At 48.0% G+C, this 20,350-nt stretch overlaps 1 protein-coding gene across 4 annotated transcripts in view; it reads left to right on the top strand.

Moving 5' to 3' along the window:
* Window positions 1-16,340, top strand: part of LOC144149626 (long-chain-fatty-acid--CoA ligase 4-like) — a 54,901-nt gene extending 38,561 nt beyond the window's left edge. For 3 of the 4 annotated variants that reach the window (XM_077681276.1, XM_077681275.1, XM_077681277.1), the window contains exons 2-3: window positions 5,930-7,153; window positions 14,708-16,340. In XM_077681276.1, coding sequence (XP_077537402.1) covers window positions 6,440-7,153; window positions 14,708-16,114 — 2,121 coding nt within the window. In that variant the 5' untranslated portion in view covers window positions 5,930-6,439 and the 3' untranslated portion in view covers window positions 16,115-16,340. The remainder of the gene's footprint in view (window positions 1-5,929; window positions 7,154-14,707) is intronic. The other variant, XM_077681278.1, reaches the window with a different exon arrangement.
* Window positions 16,341-20,350: the final 4,010 nt, after the last annotated feature.

Here is a 20,350-nt window from a genome sequence, read left to right as displayed (position 1 = left end):
GATTAAAGGCCACGTCGCACCCGGAAGCAAATATGCGCCAGTACAGAAACTTACCAAGCATCTGTTTTCGCAGCCTAGGCAGCGCGAAGCATAGGCGCCTGCTACGACTGCTACGCCCGGAACGCTTTGCGAATTGAAACGAGGAAGAGTAGAGACTGGTTCGTGGTGTGCAGCACATGCGCCGGTATCTTGCGTATATCGGTTTTTGGGCGCCGTCCAGACATCGCTCGAATAAACTCCTAAGGAAAGGAAGTAATTGCGGGTTTTCGAAATTTCACTTGCAACGAGGTTTAAAGAACAACGTCCGATTGAAAGGCCTTCCTCAGACTCCCAAGATGTGTCCCAAGGACATAAGAATATCAAAGAAGTGTCTGCATCTAAAGGGCGAGCATAAATTACGAATTTCCAGAAACAAATTGGAAGCGTTTTAAAAGTTTCGCCGATAACAATTAAATTAATTGCGTCTGGTTAAACGTGTTTTATAATATATATCATATTTCGTAGAACAATCTCTTTGTGGATCTCGAAGTTGCTTATAGAAATGTTTACAAATTAATTAGAGTGTTTGTACACGCTCTAGTGCTGATGAGATTAAAGCGGTCAAACGTGTTTTCATGAATTCTTCAATATCCAGCAGACGCCCTTGAAGGTGCGTTTGTTCTCCGTGTAAATATTAGAGATTGGAACGCTAATAAACGAAGCTCCGCACTTTTACAAATTTGACCAGCAATGGAGTTAAGTGAATGTTACCTGGCTTGAGAGTCTTTTCACAAATCCCTCAACAACCTTAAACCCGCGATGTCATCGACTCGGTTGTTGCGTGCACGACTAAAAAACCTTAGCATTTTTGGCAATTTCATCCGTAACGAAATATAAGAGTTAACCGTGTTTGCACATCCTTTCAATATCATGTCAGGCCCATTAAGTTATTGTATTGATTTTGTGGGATTACGGCAACTCATAGAAATCTCTAAAACGGAATTATACAATTTATGTGAATATTACGAATTGCGACGTTCAGTGTACAAGATGCAATATTGAGGAGTCATCGCGCAGCCCAAACCGTTATATCTAGACTTGCAAATTGGAGTGCGCATCCTTGAAAGTGCATTTATTCCAAAATGTAGGTTAATATTATAAAGTCAACATTCTTTTTTTTTTACCTGTACCTGCAGGCTCCGCCCGTGTTTTATTTATGTAATTTTCACTACTTCCATTTGTGTGTCTTGTCGCTTGTTTGTTTCTTGCAATATCTTTCTTGTGTTTTGTTTTTTATCGAACTATCTGTGCGCCAGCACTCAGGCCTTTGGCTGTTCCTGGGCACGTAAATACACATGATTGATTGATTGATTGATTGATTGATTGATTGATTGATTGATTGATTGATTGATTGATTGATTGATTGATTGATTGATTGATTGATTGAAAAGTCTTTATAGCGTGAGTAACATCTTTCAAGTATGTAAAGTGCTCGCATCTGATTCTTGCGGCCAAAGATAGCTCTAAAAAAGGCCCGGAAAATTCATACGGACTTATTTTTTAACAGCGAAACTGTTTAGCAAATCGTAATTTTTCGCGTCCGCAGATAAAAATACAAAGAAATTGCCCGGTGCGCGCACGTGAGCGCGGGTCTCACGGCGACCACCCGTCAGTTAACAAAACCAAGAAAATGCCCATAGCGCTCGTATGTGCGTGCCTCGAGACGACCGCCCAGCGTCCCCTGCGCACGTTCGTCAAGCCAAGCATACCCAATAAGGTAGATTGGCCAAGATTGGTCAAAACGAAAAAAAAACTCCACGTAGAAAAAATTTGCCAACCGCAGTCATGGCAAAACTTGCTCGCAACGATAAAGATACGTCACAGCGTACGTCCCTCCAAGGTGATGTCCAACGATTGCCGCTTCCAAAAAATGAAAGAAGCTCACACTTGTAGCAACAGTGATGAAGTAAAGAATTGCGCCAGCGAAGAAGAAGCAAATCGGCTGCAATCGTGGACTTGAACCTTCGTGATGGTCGTGAGGGTTGCGTACAGCACAGCTACCTTCACGTCTTGCGCGTTTGTGCGCGCTTCCTTCGTTTTCGTTAATATACACTTTAAACTTGGTCAGACGTACATACACACAGCACTAATTCGGGTGGGCTTTTGTTAGTAACTGGAACGTGGCCGGAATTAAATACATGGACCTACATGGACCGCTATACTACTCACGCGATCAGCTGCCCTTTTCTCCTGCCTAGTCGGCACACCCGGTAGCCTATTTATCTCAGCACCGCAGCAGTCGTTCTAGTTTAAAAGGCCGTAAGTATACGATATGGTGACTGGCGCATTGCACGTTTCCGATGAAGTTTTCTGTCGTGTTACCGCGTGTTGCTTAATTCTTTTCAATGAATAGCATTCTTTGCTGAATACGACCACAGCCCTAGTTATGCAAAGCTCTGAATTTGGGCAAAACTGCGTAATTGAAGGAGTAGTACACGTATCCGTTGTAATAGCGGAACTTTGCAATATTGGGGGAAGAAAATTTTAATGAAAGCAAAAAAATGGTAAATGAAAAAATAAAAAATTACAGAAACGAGTTAACTCAATACAAAAATGTGGCCGCCCTCGAAAAACGAGGACAAGAGTAAAAAATCTCCGAAAGAATAAACCTAAATACCAATGAAAAATTATGATAACGGTGCAACCGCTTGGAACGCCCTCCATTTGCTCAACGAATACATAATTAGCGTACTTAACACATTCAATCGCCATGATATGATAAACCGAGATGCCTAGTCGAAGGAAATTGTAACAAACCGAAAAATACCAAATTAGAAAAAAATCGCAAGAATTAACTTACGCAATCAAAATATGTATCTGATATTCCGACCTCACAAAGCAAAAACAGAAACAAACAAGCCCCAAATAAACAAACCGAAATACGAATAAAAATAGTAAAAACGGACCAGCTGTGTGACGCCCTGCAATTCGTTAAAGATTTCCAGGCGGTAAAAATTTATCCGGATGCCTCCACTGCGGTGCTCCTCACCGTCTGTGTACCGTCGGCGTTTTAAAACCTCATAATCAATCCATCAACGCCCTGCACTTCTATAAATATGCATAATTTGCGATAAACATTATAATTGCCTATAAGTTATTCAATCTGGCGATAAGAACCCCACAACTAATACAAGCGACGTAAAGAGTGCTGCGCATTAGTAGGTAATTCTCTGAATTTTTGCTAATTCTTTGGTACAGCGAGCGAACTTATCTTTTCCTACACGAGTCAGAACTACGATTCAATTGGCATGGCGGAGACGCCAACGTAGACCCCACACCTCATTTCCTAATAGCCAAGCAACGCCTTCAACATTCAAAATAACTGGGCCGCGACTTCCTTAACCGTCCATTATCGGCCCTCGTCGTGGCCGCGTCGGGCGTTTTCGTAAGCTGTTATGGTCGAAAGCACGCCGCCCCAGGCGCATCGGCGTACGCGACGCCCGCGCGAGCGGGCATGCATGCCAAAACAAAACGCTTACGCGGCATAGCGTACGTGTCAGCGAGTCGCCACCTAATGAAGGCCGCACGCTCCACGCTTCCCGCCGGCCAGTTTGGCTGTGCCACGCGCCCTTGTGGGTCGAGGCCGGAAACGCTGAACAGTTGCGCCAATTGTGGCGTCGGTGCCGGGGAGTCGTTTGTATACGCGCAACCACGACGCTCAAAAAGGCCCTGCCCGCGCCGAAGCTCGTTTTGAGATATATGAGGGGAGTCGCAGTGGCGAGGGCTCCGGATTAATTTAGCCCGCATAAGGATCGTTAAACCCGCACCGAAATCTCGACAAACAGTGATAGAAAGAACTTTACCAGCCCTTCTTAACGAAAGTCGAGAGAAGGGCGAAAGCGTTCTAAGATCAAAACTGCGTCAAACGTGCGTCAAAACCTTCGCTCAAAATGCCTCCAACCTTCGTTGAAAGTGCGCCCAATCGATTGTCGAACTTCGAAGACCAAAATCGCAAACGGAGAACGAATCCATGCGACGATTTTTTGCTCGCTAAGATAAACGCATCTACGATCGGCCCAAAGGCTTCCCGACACGTGGTTTATGCGATAAAGGTATACTATTGTACTCGTTCTTTATGATCGATGTTCGTATTGTCTTATGTAGAAGCGTCTCTTTTCCGCGACTTTCAATTAATTTAAACCTATTTGACAAAACGGAAGCCCTGTTTCACGAACGCGCCTTGTGTCCAGAGATCTTATCAGAGCTCTTTGGTTGACCAACCGGTCTATGGGGAAATGAATAGCATTGAATAGTGAATAGTTTAGTATTGAATAGTGAATAGAATAGAAATGAATAGTTTTCCTACAGGACGCCATCGGTCCCGCAAAGAAAGCTTTAGCTTTAAAAATGGCTGTTGCCGCAGGGGTCAAACCCGCATCCTCAGAGGACAACGCCATAGCCTCTGGGGGGCCACTGCGGGGGTGGAAACGGATACGCTAATCATTGGTTGCTTCCAAGTAGGCCTGCTGGAAATGACTAGAATGCTCTAAAATGTTTTCGCGGAAATCGTCTTCAAATGCTGCTTCCCATAAAGCTGGGCCTTATGGCTTCCGACTCGCTGAAATCTGGTGAAGCTTTCCTTTAAACCTGATATCGCTCCGCAAGCGAGATTTCACAGCGGTGTAAGATGGAATCGTGCTCTATCTCACCTTCTGCCATAACCATACGGTTACACCTTGTAGAACGCTGAAAATATTTTGAGGAATTATTACCGGAAACTAATGCGGTGAGCCCGAAAGCTGCCTTGGGCGATTCAAACGAACCTCCACATTCATCTGGGATTTTCGTAGCGATCGAAGCATTGAAAATATTGGTGGCTTAAAGCCAAACTAAACCTGGGACCCAAGACACTCTGTATAATGCAGGACTCTGGATTAATTTTTACCGCCTGGTAATCTTAGACGCGCGCCGAAATATCGACACACAGGCGTTTTCGTTTATTGCCTCCACAAAAGATATGGCCTCCACCGCCGGGATCAAACCCGCGTCCTAGGGCTCGTCCTGGGCCGGTAATTGACCAACTTACGCCCCCGCCCCCCTCCCCCCCCCCCCCCAGAGGTCGGGTATGGTACCTATTATGTTAGCTCTTATGGTACTTCTTTTATCCTGCTTGTCACTACCAACGCCAGAAGCGATGAGCGTGATAACAACTGCTTTACTAGCAGGAGGAGAGAGAGGCGAAACAGAATGTTCCCTCCAATTACAGAAACATTTCTTTCTTTGCCTTCAGTCAGCGGTCGCTGCAGTATAGCATAAGCTTCCGTCAATTGGCGGCAACATCGGTCGTAGCAAAGCAAAGTGCTGCTATTTTCTTTTTCCTTCCCCGCGTAGGTCTCCAGGTAAATGTAATTGCAGGGAAGACATAGAAGAGACGCTGCGTGTTTCCCATTCAGGTTTGAACCATTGATAAGCCAAGTGAGATATACGAGTAGAATATTTTTAGTGAATTATATGTGCAACAATCGTTTTATATTCAGTTGTACTGCTGAGCACGATGTCGCGGGTTCGATTCCCGGCCACGGCGGCTACTTTTCTCGTGGAGGCGAAAAGCGGAAACGCTCGTGTGTTCGAGATTTCGGCGCACGTTACCGAACCCCAGGTGGTCAAAATTAATCCGGAGCCCTCCACTGCAGCACGCCTCGTAACCTGTGGAGTTTCGATGCGTTAAACCCCACAATCCATCAATCAATCAATCAATCATCAACTTTCCATATTTGAGGTTCTTGAGCTAAAAATACAGTCTAATTCTTTTCATTATTATTTTTTTTTGCGCAGACTACGTCATCCATTTCAACACTACCATTGTTGTTAAGCTGTTAGTCTTTCTTGTGAACTACGAGCTTCTGCGCATTCTAACAATGCCCTTTTTTGCTTAATCTGTCTATTCCAGAAAGGAGGACCCCAGAGCAAGAGCAAGACGCTGACCATGAAGTAGAAGCCGGAGTATACGCACTGGGTGGCACGCCGGAGTAAACAAAGCGTCATCAGCACATTTGCCTTGGGCGAGGCTACACGTTAGCCTCTGAGCGACGCCAGGTGTTCCTCAATATGGGGATAAGAAGTTACTTCAAGTGCCAGCACGATTAGCCTGCTCTGAAGTTTTCCTCCATCAACGATTTCCCGCCCCTTCGCTTGAAGGAACACGCGATCATTTATGCGAAGGAAGCAGGAAGCACTCGTAATGCACCGTTTGGCTCTTTGAGAAAAGCTGTTCGGCCAGTTCGAACGCAAACTTCGCACTGGGCAAACGCGCAGCTCCTACAAAAAGCCGATTTCCCGTCTCGAGCGGGTTGATCCCAACAGGAGGCAGTCGTCAAGACCGCCCCACGCAGTAGTTGTGAACGAATTACGTGATTGTGCTGGAAGCGGGTAGCTGGTCGCCTGACTCCACAGCAGAACCATGTCGCTGGGAGTCGAAGTCGTACTCGGTGTTCTCAAAGTGCTGGTGACCGCTTACGACGTCATAACCCTCCCCGTCTACGTTGTCGTCCAGAGGCCATGGGTCAACTGGAAATGGAAGAAGGTTTGCTTTGCCAAACCAGCCATCGAAGGCGACCCATCATCGCCTTACAAGCGTCCGCCACTTTCGCCGCCAGAGAGCCTCAAAGGCATTCAAACATTGGACCAAATTGCCCGTAGGTCTATTCAGTTGTACCCTGACCAACCCGCACTCGGAACCAGGCCTGTTTTGGGGCGCACTGAGGAGCCGCAACCGAATGGCAAAGTGTTCCAGAAGGTCGTCCTGGGTGAATACGAGTGGATGACGTACGAGGAGGTCGACCGCAAGGTTGACCTCATTGTTCAAGGTCTCCTGTCCATAGACGCGAAGCCCGGTAACTACCTGGCCATCCTGGCCGAGACGCGGGCCGAGTGGTTCCTCACGGCTCAAGCCTGCTTCCGGACTAACATTCCGCTGGTGACTATGTACGCCACTCTTAGCAACGACGCCATAGTGAGTGCCGTGAACGAAACGGAAGTGACGCACTTGGTGACGTCTTCAGAGCTGCTGCCCCGAGTTCTGAGCGTCGCGGAGAAGATGCCTTCCCTGACGCACATTGTCTACATGGAGGCTAAGGACTCCAAACCGCTGGCACTGCCTAAGCAAAAACCAGAGGTGAGTAAACCCAAAGCCACATTTCTTATTTCAGAAAGCCATGAGGGTTCCATAAGGCAAGTGATTGATTGATTGATTGATTGATTGATTGATTGATTGATTGATTGATTGATTGATTGATTGATTGATTGATTGATTGATTGATTGATTGATTGATTGATTGATTGATTGATTGATTGTAGGGTTTAACGCGCCGACGCAACGCAGGCGATGAGGCGCGCCGTAGTGGATGGCTCAAGATTAATTTCGACTACCAGGGGATCTTTAACGTGCGCCGAAATCTCGTACACACGGGCGTTTTTGCTTTTCGCTTTCATCAGAAAAGCGGCCGCCGCGGCCGGGAATCGAACCCGCGACCCCGTGTTCAGCAGCGCAACTCCTTCGTAAGTGAGCCACCTCTGCGGGTCCATAAGGACTCACGGCACCCACTAGTTTAGCGCTTGTCCCGTCCAGGCCTCGTCCTGTGTTTTTTAAATAGCGCTTGTTTTCTGCGTGACTACGAACCAACACGCCCAAACCTTTTCCCTTCCATAAGGCAAGTGCGTGCAAAATTCTGTTCAGGGCCGTGGATACATCTAATTCAAGGATAAAACAATACTTAACACCTCTAGCTTCCCATGAAGGCATTCAGCGCAACCTCCGTTTCCTCTTGCAACCCAACATTTTACCTCAGAAGGTTCGCTCCACCATTCGATGCGTGACAACTGTACATGGACCGAAACTGTGGTGCTTACGTTTGCGTAATCACGTTCGCGTGGGGCTCCATCCGTGACCCTGCATGACAAAGAGGTTCTGTGGTCGTGGTTACGCGAAGCGGGCTCCGCTAGTATGAGCGTTCGGTCGGCGACCCTGCGGAGACATAGGTTTCTGATTTACTCAGGCTTTGACGCAGAGACGCTTATCGCGTGCTTGCGTTTGGTGGGCTTTTTTAGCCCGATGAGGTTATTTTGCGATGACTGCACAGTCATGGACAACTGAAATACGAACCGCGGAACGCGCGGCCGAAGACACCGGTGCGTCCACCCGGCAGCGGCTGTGGAAAAAATTGGGCGCGTATCTGGTTGTTTCGTTACAAATGTCGTCAAAAGCCGATAGTCTTTATTGACTTTTGACAAGTAAATGCCTCCCTTGGCTCTCCCGCTCACCTCTAACATTGTTCCTCTTTCGTCGCGCTAGTCCCAAGGTAAAGACGCTAAAGGTTCGCCTAAATCATTTCAAATTTCCCGCGTTCCACTGCTCCAAACAGGGTGTCTCGTTAACGCTGCCGTATGGCGAAAACGCGCGTAAATCGCGGCGCCCTATTTCAACGTTTAGAGAACCGCGTTTCCCTACTCCACGTGCATTGCAAGCAGAACGTGGAACCTATCTAGTGGAACCTTTCGTAACTGTGGCCGGTTGATCGGCAAAGTGAATTTTTTTTTTCTGGAGTTGATGAAGTATTTAATTTGGCCAGAGTCAAGCATATATGATTTTTTTATAAAGGAACACTGCAAACATCACTTCTGTATTAATTTGCTGTCTTATGTTTGCGTAATGTCTTGTTCTTCTTCAACAATGTTGACAGGTATGAACATTACACCGGACTTAGACGGCTAGATTTAGCTGTGACTATAAAGGACTATTGCGCCGACGTTGTTCTAGTTTGGCCGGGTGGCTGAATCGAGTGACAGACAGACAGACGGACAGACAGACAGACCAAAATTTCTGGGTTTAAGTAGCCCAAGAAAGACTATCGTCTTTAAAAACACGGACAACTGCAGTTGAGATGTCGGGACCGGGGGTGCGTCTCCGACTGCGATATGTTGCCCTTTCGTCGCTCTCCACTGCACTCTTTCTTCATGAACGATGCGTGTATTGTATATCTAGAGAGAAAGAGAGAGAGAGAGAGAAAAAAGCAAACGGAAAGGCCGAGAGGTTATCCAGGCTTAGAGCCCGGATTGCTACTGGACACTGGGGAAGGGGTGTGCAGGAATTGAAAGACAGGGCAGGGGAAAAAAGAGGGGATAGGAGCGGGGCCACGCACACACTTTAGTCCTTTTGCGGGCACTATAGTCTTTCGGATAAGCCTGTTTCCTTCATAAAACGCAAAAGGGCTTTTGTTCCAGTTACTTTCTCATCAATACTGCGGGCAACTAGAAAGCTAGAACCGTTCCTTTTTTGCAGTTTTGAAGTAACCGCTTTGACAAACTGTGCGCCCGGTGTCACGCACGTGCCGTGTGTCCAGCAATCTTACCAAAGCTTTTCGGTTGATCAACCGGTCTATGGGGAAATGCATTAGTTTTTTGACAGAATACCATCGGTCCTGCTCATGACGTTTTCGCCTTAAAAAGTGAAGCGCAATCTGTGTGCTAACCAAGGAGTTTAAAAAAAAATTGCAATTTTTTTTAACCTCCTTGGTGCCAACCGAGCCTCGTAGGCTGTCACAGTGGGCGTGTTCCGTAATTATCGACATAGTACAACGACACCAGCAGCAACCGTGGTCGAAAGAGCCCCCTGTTCTGCTTCTTGTAATCTACGCTACTGGCGTTTTTCTCGGCGTAGAAAAGGTCGACCTTATTGTTACACTATGCTCGTATTAAATCCACTGGATAGATCAATCTATACAAAGATTACACTTCTAGCCTAAGACATCGCCAAAATCACTTGAAATGCGACATGGCTTGCGTAGTCTTGAAGGGTCCTACAAGTTGCACAAAAGTAGCTAATGGTACAGTCAGGTGACTTCGATGACGCAGTGTTAGCCTGGCTACTCCGAGATCAAACTGTGGGGCTTTAACGCGCCCAAACTACGACAGGGCTAAGAGGCGCGCCGTAGTAGTGGGCTCCCCCGGATTAATTTATGGCCCCCAAGGGATTTCGAACGCGCAAAGAAATCTCGACAACTGAAAAGCAGCCACCGCGGCAGGTCGCACCAGCGTCCTTGGTATCAGCAGGACAACGCCACTGCCAGTGAGTCAACGCGGTGGGTACTGCACGAACAACTGTACGCTCGAAAACAAACAAAAAATGGCAGCATCTCCACTCCGTGGATGATGTCGAGGGTGCGGAGTACGGGGACTCGAAATGACATCCAAGTTGCGATCCCCGATTGACATCCGATTTGCTCCCCGACCGTCATTTGATTTGAGCCGTGAGTTGCGCCTTGATTATTGCCTAATAGAAACTGCAACTCACGGCTCAAATCGAATTTCGCTTGATTTTCGCTTAATGGTGGTGTGCGCACGGATGGACGCCGACGGACGTTGGGAGGTCCTAAGGTACTCCGCACCGTTACAGGCAAGGAGTAAGCCGTTTGACTGTCGGGTTCAAACTAGCGGTGGTAGCCCAATGGGTAAGACGACCGACACTAACTCTGTCTGGTCTACCAGACACACGCTCGAATTCTGCCAGCGCATGTGCGATTTTTTGCGATTGTAAATGCTATGCGCATGGACGCGGACGGACATTGTGCAGTCCTAAGGTACTCCGCACCTGAAAGAATTATGATCAACACAGTCGTCAACAATTTCAGGTGAAAGTACCCGTTATACACTTTGGCAAGTATAATGAAATTAAGGCGCGCACGAGTAAATATGCGGGAACAAGAAACTTAGATAAAGCGTGCACTGCAATAATACATTCACCTAAAGCTTCTTCCCTCCCTCACGGCCTTGAAGTGAAGCATACCTATGACCGCAGAAATTAGTTTTGAGGGCTCAGAACAACAGCAATTGTTTGTTGTTTTTTATACGCCTGAAACAATGCTGCCCGAAATCGTAAAAGTCTGTCTGTACGCCGTGGAACATGCAGCAGAATGTGTGCGAAGTTCTTTAGGCGCAATGAACGGTGCGATAACTCTAAAAAAAGCGCGCTGCCGTCTTCGCTGATGGGGTAAAGCGTCAGCGGGCGTCGTGAGCCAGTTCGCCGCATGTTTAACGAAATTACGATAACTCCGTTAAATACTCTTCACCTGTCGCAGTGGCTCAGTGGCTAAGGCGTTCTGCTGCTGAGCCCGAGGTCACGGGTTCAATTCCCGACCGTAGCAGCCGCTTTGCTGATGGAGGCGAAAAGCAAAAACGCCCGTGTATGCGAGATTTCGCCGCACGTTAAAGATCCACAGGTGGTCAAAATTAATCCGGACCCCTCCACTACGGCGCGCCTCATCGCCTGTGAAGCGTCGGCGTGTAAAACCCCAGAATCAATCAATCAATCAATCAACTCAAATACTCTTCGCTTCAGCAACGTTCGTATAGCCGCACATACTCGAACGACGCTATGCGTTCCAGTGTATCGGAAGGTGCGTTTAAATAATATTTAAGCTAATTTATCTTTCTTTGGAGGTCCTTAGAGCTCCCTAAACTCATGTCTCTCACTGTGAAGTTATAAAGGAGTACTTTAGCTATTTTATTATGGACTGCGCCTGCGTAAAGAAGAAACTCTGAAGAAAAAAAAAGAGAGAAAAATTGACTCAATTAACGCTGTGAAGGTGGTTGGAAAGAAAAGCTTTAAACGACACCCAGAACAATTGCCCATACGACGTCACCTGAATTCACACACGTGGCTCTACAAAGAGTGAAACGAGAGATTCTGCTAGCCGCTACTTGGAATTCGCGGGGGCGGCGTTCCGAACGGTGCAGCATCGGCCACGGCCGGGCAAGAGCGGCGGACGCCGCCGCCGCAGCCCGGCAGTGCGTCGGCAAAAAGAAAACGCAGAAGAGCGTGTTTCGAAGGGTGAGACAGCTTAACCTAGCCATCCTGACGTTCTAGCTTCGGGCTACACCACCGTGCGACACAAGTGTAGACTCTGAAACAATTCAGCATGTGAGCTTAGTGATTCCCATCTATACCGATTTAAACTGGTTAGTTTAGTAAGTTCGAGAATTGCGAGAAAGCTGAGGGAAGTTTTATAATCGCTATTTATCAGGGCCAGTTGCTCCTTCCGCTTTTTCTAATGCCTCTTAAAATACAAACTAATTGGTATTCACCGATTTAGAAAACGGAGTCCCATTCGTGGCAAGCAGTGCGCTAAAGGTGGCATTTCTCTGGCGGTCGATGCCTGTATGTGGTCTCTACATTTTGTTTTCCCGCCCTGCAAACCAATCCTTAACGTATGTTTGCGGTACGACCACTGAATTGCGTGGGGTGGGTTACCCTAGAGGGCTTGTCGAACTAGTTAATAAAGCTGTGTGAAGGAAACGTGCAATGGACGCGAAGCTGCGAAAACAGGCCCAAAACAACCGTCGCTAAAGCAGACGACAAAGCCGTACCGCCGACTCGCTCGTCGGTGTGAGCAATCAGCTGCGCGCGGGGAACACGCGGTAACCATTCGCCGCTCCATCTACAGTGTGCTCCGTCAGTAAAACCCTCCCCCCCCCCGTCCCCCCCCCCCCCGTCCCCCGCCGGAGACTCTGCCGCGTTTGGAGTTTGTTGTCCCGCACGCCGCGAAATAGCCGTTGGCTGGTAGAGGTAGAACGCTTTGCTGTAATGCGCAATTTACTTCTTTGCGAAGGAGCAGTCCCTCTGCACAGAAGTCTAAACGAACTGCCTGGCCGGTAAGTCGAACATTCCTATCACGGTGCGCAAGTGTTTTGGGCTTCGGTGTGGGTCTTTCACACATGTGGCGCTGTGGAACGGGCCGATATGGAGCAGTTATATTTTTAGGCCTAGCAGTCTTAGGGAGCTTCCAGAAAACCGTCCGCTGCCTGTGTAGCGCGTGACAGGATGCGCTGGGTCATATGCATATATTTAATAAATGGCCCAGTGGCTTCATATTTTCAGACTGCTGATTGCCTCTGAAAGATGTCTCCCCAGTAACGCATTACACCGAATGCTTTCGTGACAACCTAACCTGACCCAACCGCACTCTATTTCTAATGTGCTTTACAACAGAAACCTGATTTTTGTCCTATGGTCTCACGCACAGTATCGATGGTATTCACTGAAAAGTGTAACTGTCAATTTTTTCGCTTGGAAACACTGGAAACGACCACGGACATGGCCGAAGCGCCACCGACATGGCGTGGCTTCTGCCACTGCGGCCGCACGCCACAGAAAAAAAAAACACCGGCGTGCGTCGCCTGCTCCGTTTCAACTCGATTCTCAACGGTGGTGTCAACAGAGAGGCTATTAATCGCACTCACAATGGAGTCGAGGCATGACTCTGCGTTCGGTGGGGTATAGTTCGGAACGTCCAACACGCATCATGTGTTTACCATAGACAAGTACCGCCATACCGCGGAGCCCGACGTAACCAGTGATGGGGCACTCACATGGTTGCCTGCATGCGTGCCTTGCCAGTGAATACAACCTATATGTGGCACTGCGCTTTTCACGTGCGTGAGAAAGTGTTCCCGCACGAGCAGATACCCGCAGGCAAGAAAATATGACGATGGCGTGAGCTGTCCTCAGGCCATTTGCGTTTGAAAGCCGATTATCAGCTATTCGAAAAATGTGGCCTTTGTTCATACCTGAGCAGCAAGATGCAGGTAGCACGCCCCGCCTTCTTTCGTACCGGCGCAACTGCACGCGGTTTCTATATTAAAGCTTAAAGGAGCTATGGAGAAAAAATACAACTTTGTTTAATTTGAAAGAAGTGGGCTTTCGTACCTCACTCAGCTCCATTCCAGTCTCGAAAGCCGTTTTTTTTACCCGAGAAAACGCAAGGAGCACTGAAGAACTTTCAAATTTCGCGCTCCAGTGACGTATCATGGGCAGGGGTGACGTCATACGGGCCAGAACTAATAACGCAATTTTTAGTGTATTAACTACACGTTAGCATTCAAGTTATACGATCAAACGAAGTTAGAGTCTCCAATACAATCGTCCAGTCATGTATCTTAGCGATGGCTCAGGCCGGTGGCCGCCAGTCGCACAAACAAGATTGTGTGACGTCACAAAAAAGTTGCCAGAAAGTTGCCAGGGAGTCACCACTGCTTCGCATGGTTTCTTCAGTATCTCCATTTTTTGTTCGAAGTTCGCGATAAGATCGGCATCATTTTTATTGGGGCAAAGCAGTTTTTTTAATGAAGCAAACTTGTGTTGTGTCCCCATGGCCCCTTTAAACTTTGTTTTAAAGCACATCCAGTGACGTCCTGTTGTACAAATGGTGATGTAACGTACATTTCTGCGTTAAGTGCGTCCGTAACAGTCAAATCATCGTCGATCACATGTCACCGCATATAGATCAAAGCAGGTGAAGAGGCTACCTAAGGTCACAGATAAAACCTTGAAAGCCCCACAAGTGCCCATTGTGTGTTCAGGTAACTGATGGGACTTTTTAATGGGAAATCAATATATTACGCCTGTAAACGTTGTCATTTTTATTATTGGTGTTTCTTTTTTTTTGCTTTTCTGAACCCTTTCTTAAACGTGGCCCAATTTACGTTATTCCTAAAATAAAATTTCATTATTCTCGCAAAGGTTTTCTTGTCTAGTTGGTACACTTTTGACTTCATTCATTCATTTATTTGCTCATTTAATTATTCATTTGTTCACACCTTTCTCATAGCAATTAAATCTGCCACGAGCATTCAGATATGCGTGTTGCCCTAAAGTTCACCCATTTTTTTCGCGCAGGTCATTCCATTTTCTAAGCTGGAAGAACGCGGCCGCGACCACGAGTCACAAGTGACCGCACCTACGCCAGATGACGTGGCGATCGTCATGTTCACCAGCGGCTCGTTGGGAAAGCCCAAGGGCGTCATGTGTACGCACAGGAACCTCATAGCGGCCATCAACGGCTTCGGGACAGTATTCGAGCGCTTCGGCGTCCGCACATGCGAGGACACCTACATCGCCTACCTGCCGCTAGCTCACATGCTCGAACTGGCGGCAGAGACCCTCATCCTCGGCGCAGGTGCCCGGATCGGCTACTCGTCCCCTTTGAGCCTCACGGACAAGTCAACCGCATTGGCAAAGGGCTGTCCGGGTGATATAACGCTTCTCAAGCCAACCCTGGTCGCTTGCGTACCGCTGATAGTCGATCGCATACGACAGGGTGTTTCGGAAGCCGCAGCCTCCAAGGGACCTTTCTTCAGGGCACTGTTCAACTACGCCGTCAACTACAAGAACTTCTGGCTCGACCTCGGCTTCGGTACGCCCCTCCTGGACGTACTCATCTTCAACCGCGTGAACCGACTTCTCGGCGGGAAGTTGAAGCTCATGGCGTGTGGGTCTGCGCCGCTGTCGAGCCAGACGCGGCGTTTCGTGCAAGCCTGCCTCGGCTGCAAGATCGTCGAAGGATACGGCCTGACCGAAACGAGCGGTGCGGGCACCATCATGGACGTCGAAGACAAGAGCGAAGGGCGCGTGGGTTCCCCTCTTCCTGGCACTTACATTCGTCTCATCGACTGGCCCGAAGGAAGCTACCGAACTTCGGACAAGCCCAACCCCCGCGGAGAGATCGTCGTCGGTGGCGTAAGTATCTCCAAGGGGTACTTCAAGAATGAAGAACTGACGAAGGAGTGCTACCGTGAAGAGGGCGGCGTGCGCTGGTTCTACACGGGCGACATCGGCGAGATCTTCCCCGACGGCACGCTGAAGATCATCGACCGCAAGAAGGACCTGATCAAGCTGCAGTACGGCGAGTACATCTCACTGGGGCACGTCGAGTCCATCCTCAAGACATGTCCGCTCGTGGATAACGTCTTCACATACGGCGATTCACTCCGCACGTACCTCGTAGCTCTTGTCGCGCCGAATTTGCAGCATCTTCAACGCCTGGCTCGAGACCTCGGAAAGAAGGAGTCTGCCACCCTGCAAGAGCTTTGCGATGACCCCCAACTGACACATACCGTAGCTGAGTCCATAATGTCACATGCGGCCGCCAACGGGCTTCACAAGACCGAAGTGCCGCGCAAGGTGAAGCTTTGCGCGGAGCAGTGGAACCCTGACTCGGGTCTTGTGACGGCCACGTTCAAAATCAGAAGGAAGCCACTGCAGAACTTCTACCAGCGCGACATCGATGCTTTGTATGGAGCATAAGAGTGGCCACATCATCCGAAGTATAAAGACCTTCTTTTGTGAGTCGGTGAGCAGTGGTGTTTGCGACAGTGAACGAAATTGGGGTCTGTTCAGAGTACCTGCAATGCGTAGCCATTTTCCGCGAACTTACCGTCGACCGGAAAATGTGAACGCGTGAAATGCGAATTATGCATAACTGTTATATTTTTGGCAAGAAAAATTGAATAAAAACCGCGGGTGCACCTACGCCATTTTTGCTATGTGTAAATGCGAGAGCATTTATTGCGAAGGAAAGTTTGACATCCACCTCAATGCAGCCATACGGCTACAAAGGGAGGCTATAAAGCTTTCAAATAAACTTTGCAGTTGAAGAAAAATTCGTCTTGGTCCGGGTGGATGTAAAACTTTCATTCGCAGAAACTTACTCCACCTTGGGGATTTCCCCTAAATCTGGTCGATTAACACGAGAGTATTTATTGTTGCTGGTTTTACCGCTGAGTGATGTCGCTGTGTTTAGTGTTGCGGCAAGATGCAACTGAGTTCAGCTGTTTCTCCTCACTGACTCCGCAGCCGCCTTTCCGCTTCTTCTTGCTCTCATAGCTCCTGGTCGCCCAGATGTCTTGCTGGATGCGTCGTTGTGCTCGTCGCCTCTTTGCAGACTTGCGACTTAGGTGGTGCACGGTTCCTCGCTGCAGCAGGTGCAGCTCGCCTACTCCGCTCCCCGGACGCTGACTGTCTTTCGCGTTCTCCAAGAGTTCGTTGATGGAAGTCGTTTTGCTGCAGCGGGTCGCTTTGCACGTTTCGCTGCATTGCGATGGTCTCGTGCTTTGACGGCCAGGAACAGGCGTGTCGACCCACGCGTGCTATGCTGTCTCGCTGGATGATGTAGACGCGAGCGATACTACGCGTCTTGCACCCCTGCTACACTGGCGTAAGAATGTCATTCGAACCGAATGTCATTTGCCTCAAATGAGGGGCTTCGAATACCATTCAGAGTCCACCGTGATCCGCTACAATTTCGATTAGACTTGAAAGATTTAACAAACGCTCGCCGTGCTGCGTTTGCGTGTGCGTGAACTCTCCTGCGTTCGTGTGACAGAAAAAGAAAGATTGGGGTGACGCGCGCTCCTGCGCGCTTTTTTGTGTCGGCAGTATCGGCCCGCAGGAGTGCATCAAAACAGAATACAGTCGAACGAACGTAGTTATACCGAAGTAGTATGGGACACTAATTTAGTTCATTATATACGATATTCGTTGTAACCATACAGTTAAAAATAGGCTCAAACCGTTCGGCTATTTGGCTCTCACAAAAAATCGTTGATACAAACAAGAAATATTTTAAGCTTCGAACCCACTATAACAAGGTAACCCTTATTTCAAGCTCAATGAACCAGAAAATGAAACGTGAAATTACAACAGAACAAATTTCGTTTGGCAAAACAGGCCTGCGTTCTTGCTTTTTTTTTTTAAGGATGTCATCTTCGTCAGGTGGCTATTCATAGCACTGAGCTGAATGAAATTGTCCTTAGTGTTTACAAACAAAAGGGCTCTTTCTTCTTCTGCAGTTTCGGATGCCAAAAGTTTTTCCACGTAGCTCTTCGGCCTACTGGCCAATAGGTCTTCGTTATATCCGATATCGCGCGCGGCTCTCACGATTTCAGTTTCGTTATAAAAGAATATGTGTAACTGAAAGGAAGCGTGATTAACCAAAGTTCGTATTAAGTTCGCTATAGCCGGCAATTGGCTATATCAGTGTCTTTTATAACGAGGTTCATCTGTATCACATGTCAGATGGAGATAAGCTTAACCTTTTTAATTAATGCCACGCCAATGAATGATTGCAAGAGCAAGCTAACCAAGCAATACATCAAAACATTAATACGCCCAGGTATACGTATCCCCGTTGCGACCAGCGGGCACTGACTTAGAGCAAAACAAACGTTTTACAATCCCAAATTTCAGATTGACCAATGGTGAACGCCATTTTGAATGCTCGAAGACTCCTTTTAGGCGGATTTTCTTCCTTCGTCTTCAATCTCGCGAGTTTACTGCTGCTGCCTTCCCCGATTTCCACCCTTGTGAATAAGTCCGACAGTCTTATTTGCGGAAAATGTGGAGAAGAATTGGGTGCAATACACGAAGGGGTATAATAAAATTTAGGCTTTGCGAGCAGCGGGGCCAGCTGAAAGTACCTAAAAAACGGAACACTGGGGACGTTCTTTCGGCTATTAATCAGTGCGAACTTCGGAGAAATGAGCGGGAAGAGGGAGACAGAGCTACTTACTGTACACGCGCGCAGCGGCATAGAGTTTCATACTAGTAAATAAAAGAGGGAAATCTGTCGCTGCAGTCGCGGGCCACCGTGGGCGGCGCCATAGCCTCTAGCGTAGTTCCTCGCCTCCTTGACTTAGCTAGCCATACGGCTTCTTTTTCGTCTCGAAGCCAAAATCAACAAAAAAGGGTAATTTTTTTTTCTTGTTCATTCTGCATTAGGCTTCTCCATAATCACTGACAAATTATTCTTTCTGGAGGTGCAATTTTACAGCAACAAAACAAATTTGATTAATCGTCTGCAGTAATACTGTTGCTGTTTTGCAGCCAGAGCGAACTTTTCTGCCTGCTCATGAGACATGCGAAGGACAAGTGGAACGTGCCTCACCGCTCGCCGAATATAGGGGTAACCTCTTCAGCATTCTGTAAAGCTCTCTCTCTCTCTCTCTCTCTCTCTCTCTCTCTCTCTCTCTCTCTCTCTCTCTCTCTCTCTCGACCTAAACATTGTGATAGGTGTTGGTTATTCTGCGCGAAATATACCCTAGCACTGACCTGCTAAATTCCTACGGGACTCGCTACTTCATGACAAACGTATTTCAAAACCCTCGTGCACCATACAAAAAGCTTCACAAATACACGCCAACGTTCGCAACGGCTCAGTTCGCTGATTTTAGACATATGTCACTTCCGTATTGAAATAAAAAAAAAACTGTCGCTTGCTAGACAGCTAGCGTCTTCTAGTGTAAACTGATGAAGCAAATTGCGTTTCTGTTAATTTTTTCATCTCGGTAAAGAAATGATACATTTCTAGAAGAAGCAAACTGGGACATTAGCAACAATTCAATGCATCTGTCAAACTTTTTCTACCGGTACACGATGCTTTTTAAAAGCCCGTGGGTCATGAATTAGCAAGTCCCACAGCGATGTGATCAGGTGAGTCACCATTTACCTGCCTAATTCTTTAGATTATGTTTCTATTTATCTTTTTACAGTACAAGACACAATGATAGACGGGATGGAAGGAAGAGCGATGCCCTTCCCGGCTTGAGAAGCCCTTACTCTCCACATAAGGCAACAGCAGTGTTGCTTTTGCTCGGGTGGCTTTTGGGCAGCTATGTCCGTAACGAAGTTTACAATTCGTATGGTGTATCGAGAGGTCGCCCGCATTTCGGACATCTTTTAGGGCGCAGCCCTTTATCCGCCGTCTCTGGACTGAACCGCGTCACCGTCGTCGTGACCGAGCGAGAGATGGGAAGACCAACGAGTGAAAGAAAAAGCGAACGATGGCAAGACAGACGAGTGACAGAAAGCAAAGGAGGAGAGTGTCGCGAAATTTGAAAGGGAGGGCGGTTCGCCGTGGCGGCGCGAGCCAGCGCTCTCCGAAAGTGTGCGGGGGTAGAGGGGAGGGGGCAGTATGGCCTGCCCGCACGAGGCGCTCGACGGCGCGACGCTTGGCGAAAACGTGAGGGGGACGTTCGCGTGTCTATGATGTGCGTTTGCTTGCAGTTCGCGGTCCCTTCCTGAGACGCACTTTGCGCCGCCGACGCAGAGGCTCATCGCTACCACGAGAGCACCCACGAGGGAGTACTGCCTCAGCGCACTGCTGCTGCGCCCAAATATCGCATTAAGGAGTATCGTAATCGCCAGCCAAATTCTTTTTGACCTGACAAAATAAAAACGATTTTATACTTCAAGTGCGAGGGGAGAGCACCAGCGTGAGCAACGACGTTTGCAGAGATAAAGTACGTTTGGCAGTTTGGGAAATATATTATTTGAAGCAAAACCCAACGCCATTCTGGGGATAATTTACGCTTCCTTGCTGCCCCTAATGTGCTCATATGCCCCCATTGCTGGGTGGATCAAACGTATGCTTGTGGGGACTCCAGTTCCCCATGTGACGCACTTAGTAATATAAAGCTTTGCACACAGCGACCGCTGATTTTTGAGGCAGCCGAACACAAAACAAGCGCGCGAATTCACGGGAAA

This window comes from Haemaphysalis longicornis, unplaced genomic scaffold (assembly GCF_048455015.1).
Source record: "Haemaphysalis longicornis isolate Haplotype H1 unplaced genomic scaffold, Haemaphysalis longicornis Haplotype H1 scaffold_8, whole genome shotgun sequence".
Classification (NCBI taxonomy): domain Eukaryota; kingdom Metazoa; phylum Arthropoda; class Arachnida; order Ixodida; family Ixodidae; genus Haemaphysalis; species Haemaphysalis longicornis.
The sequence above is the reverse complement of the archived record's forward strand: the minus strand, read 5'-3'. Positions and strand labels throughout refer to the sequence as shown.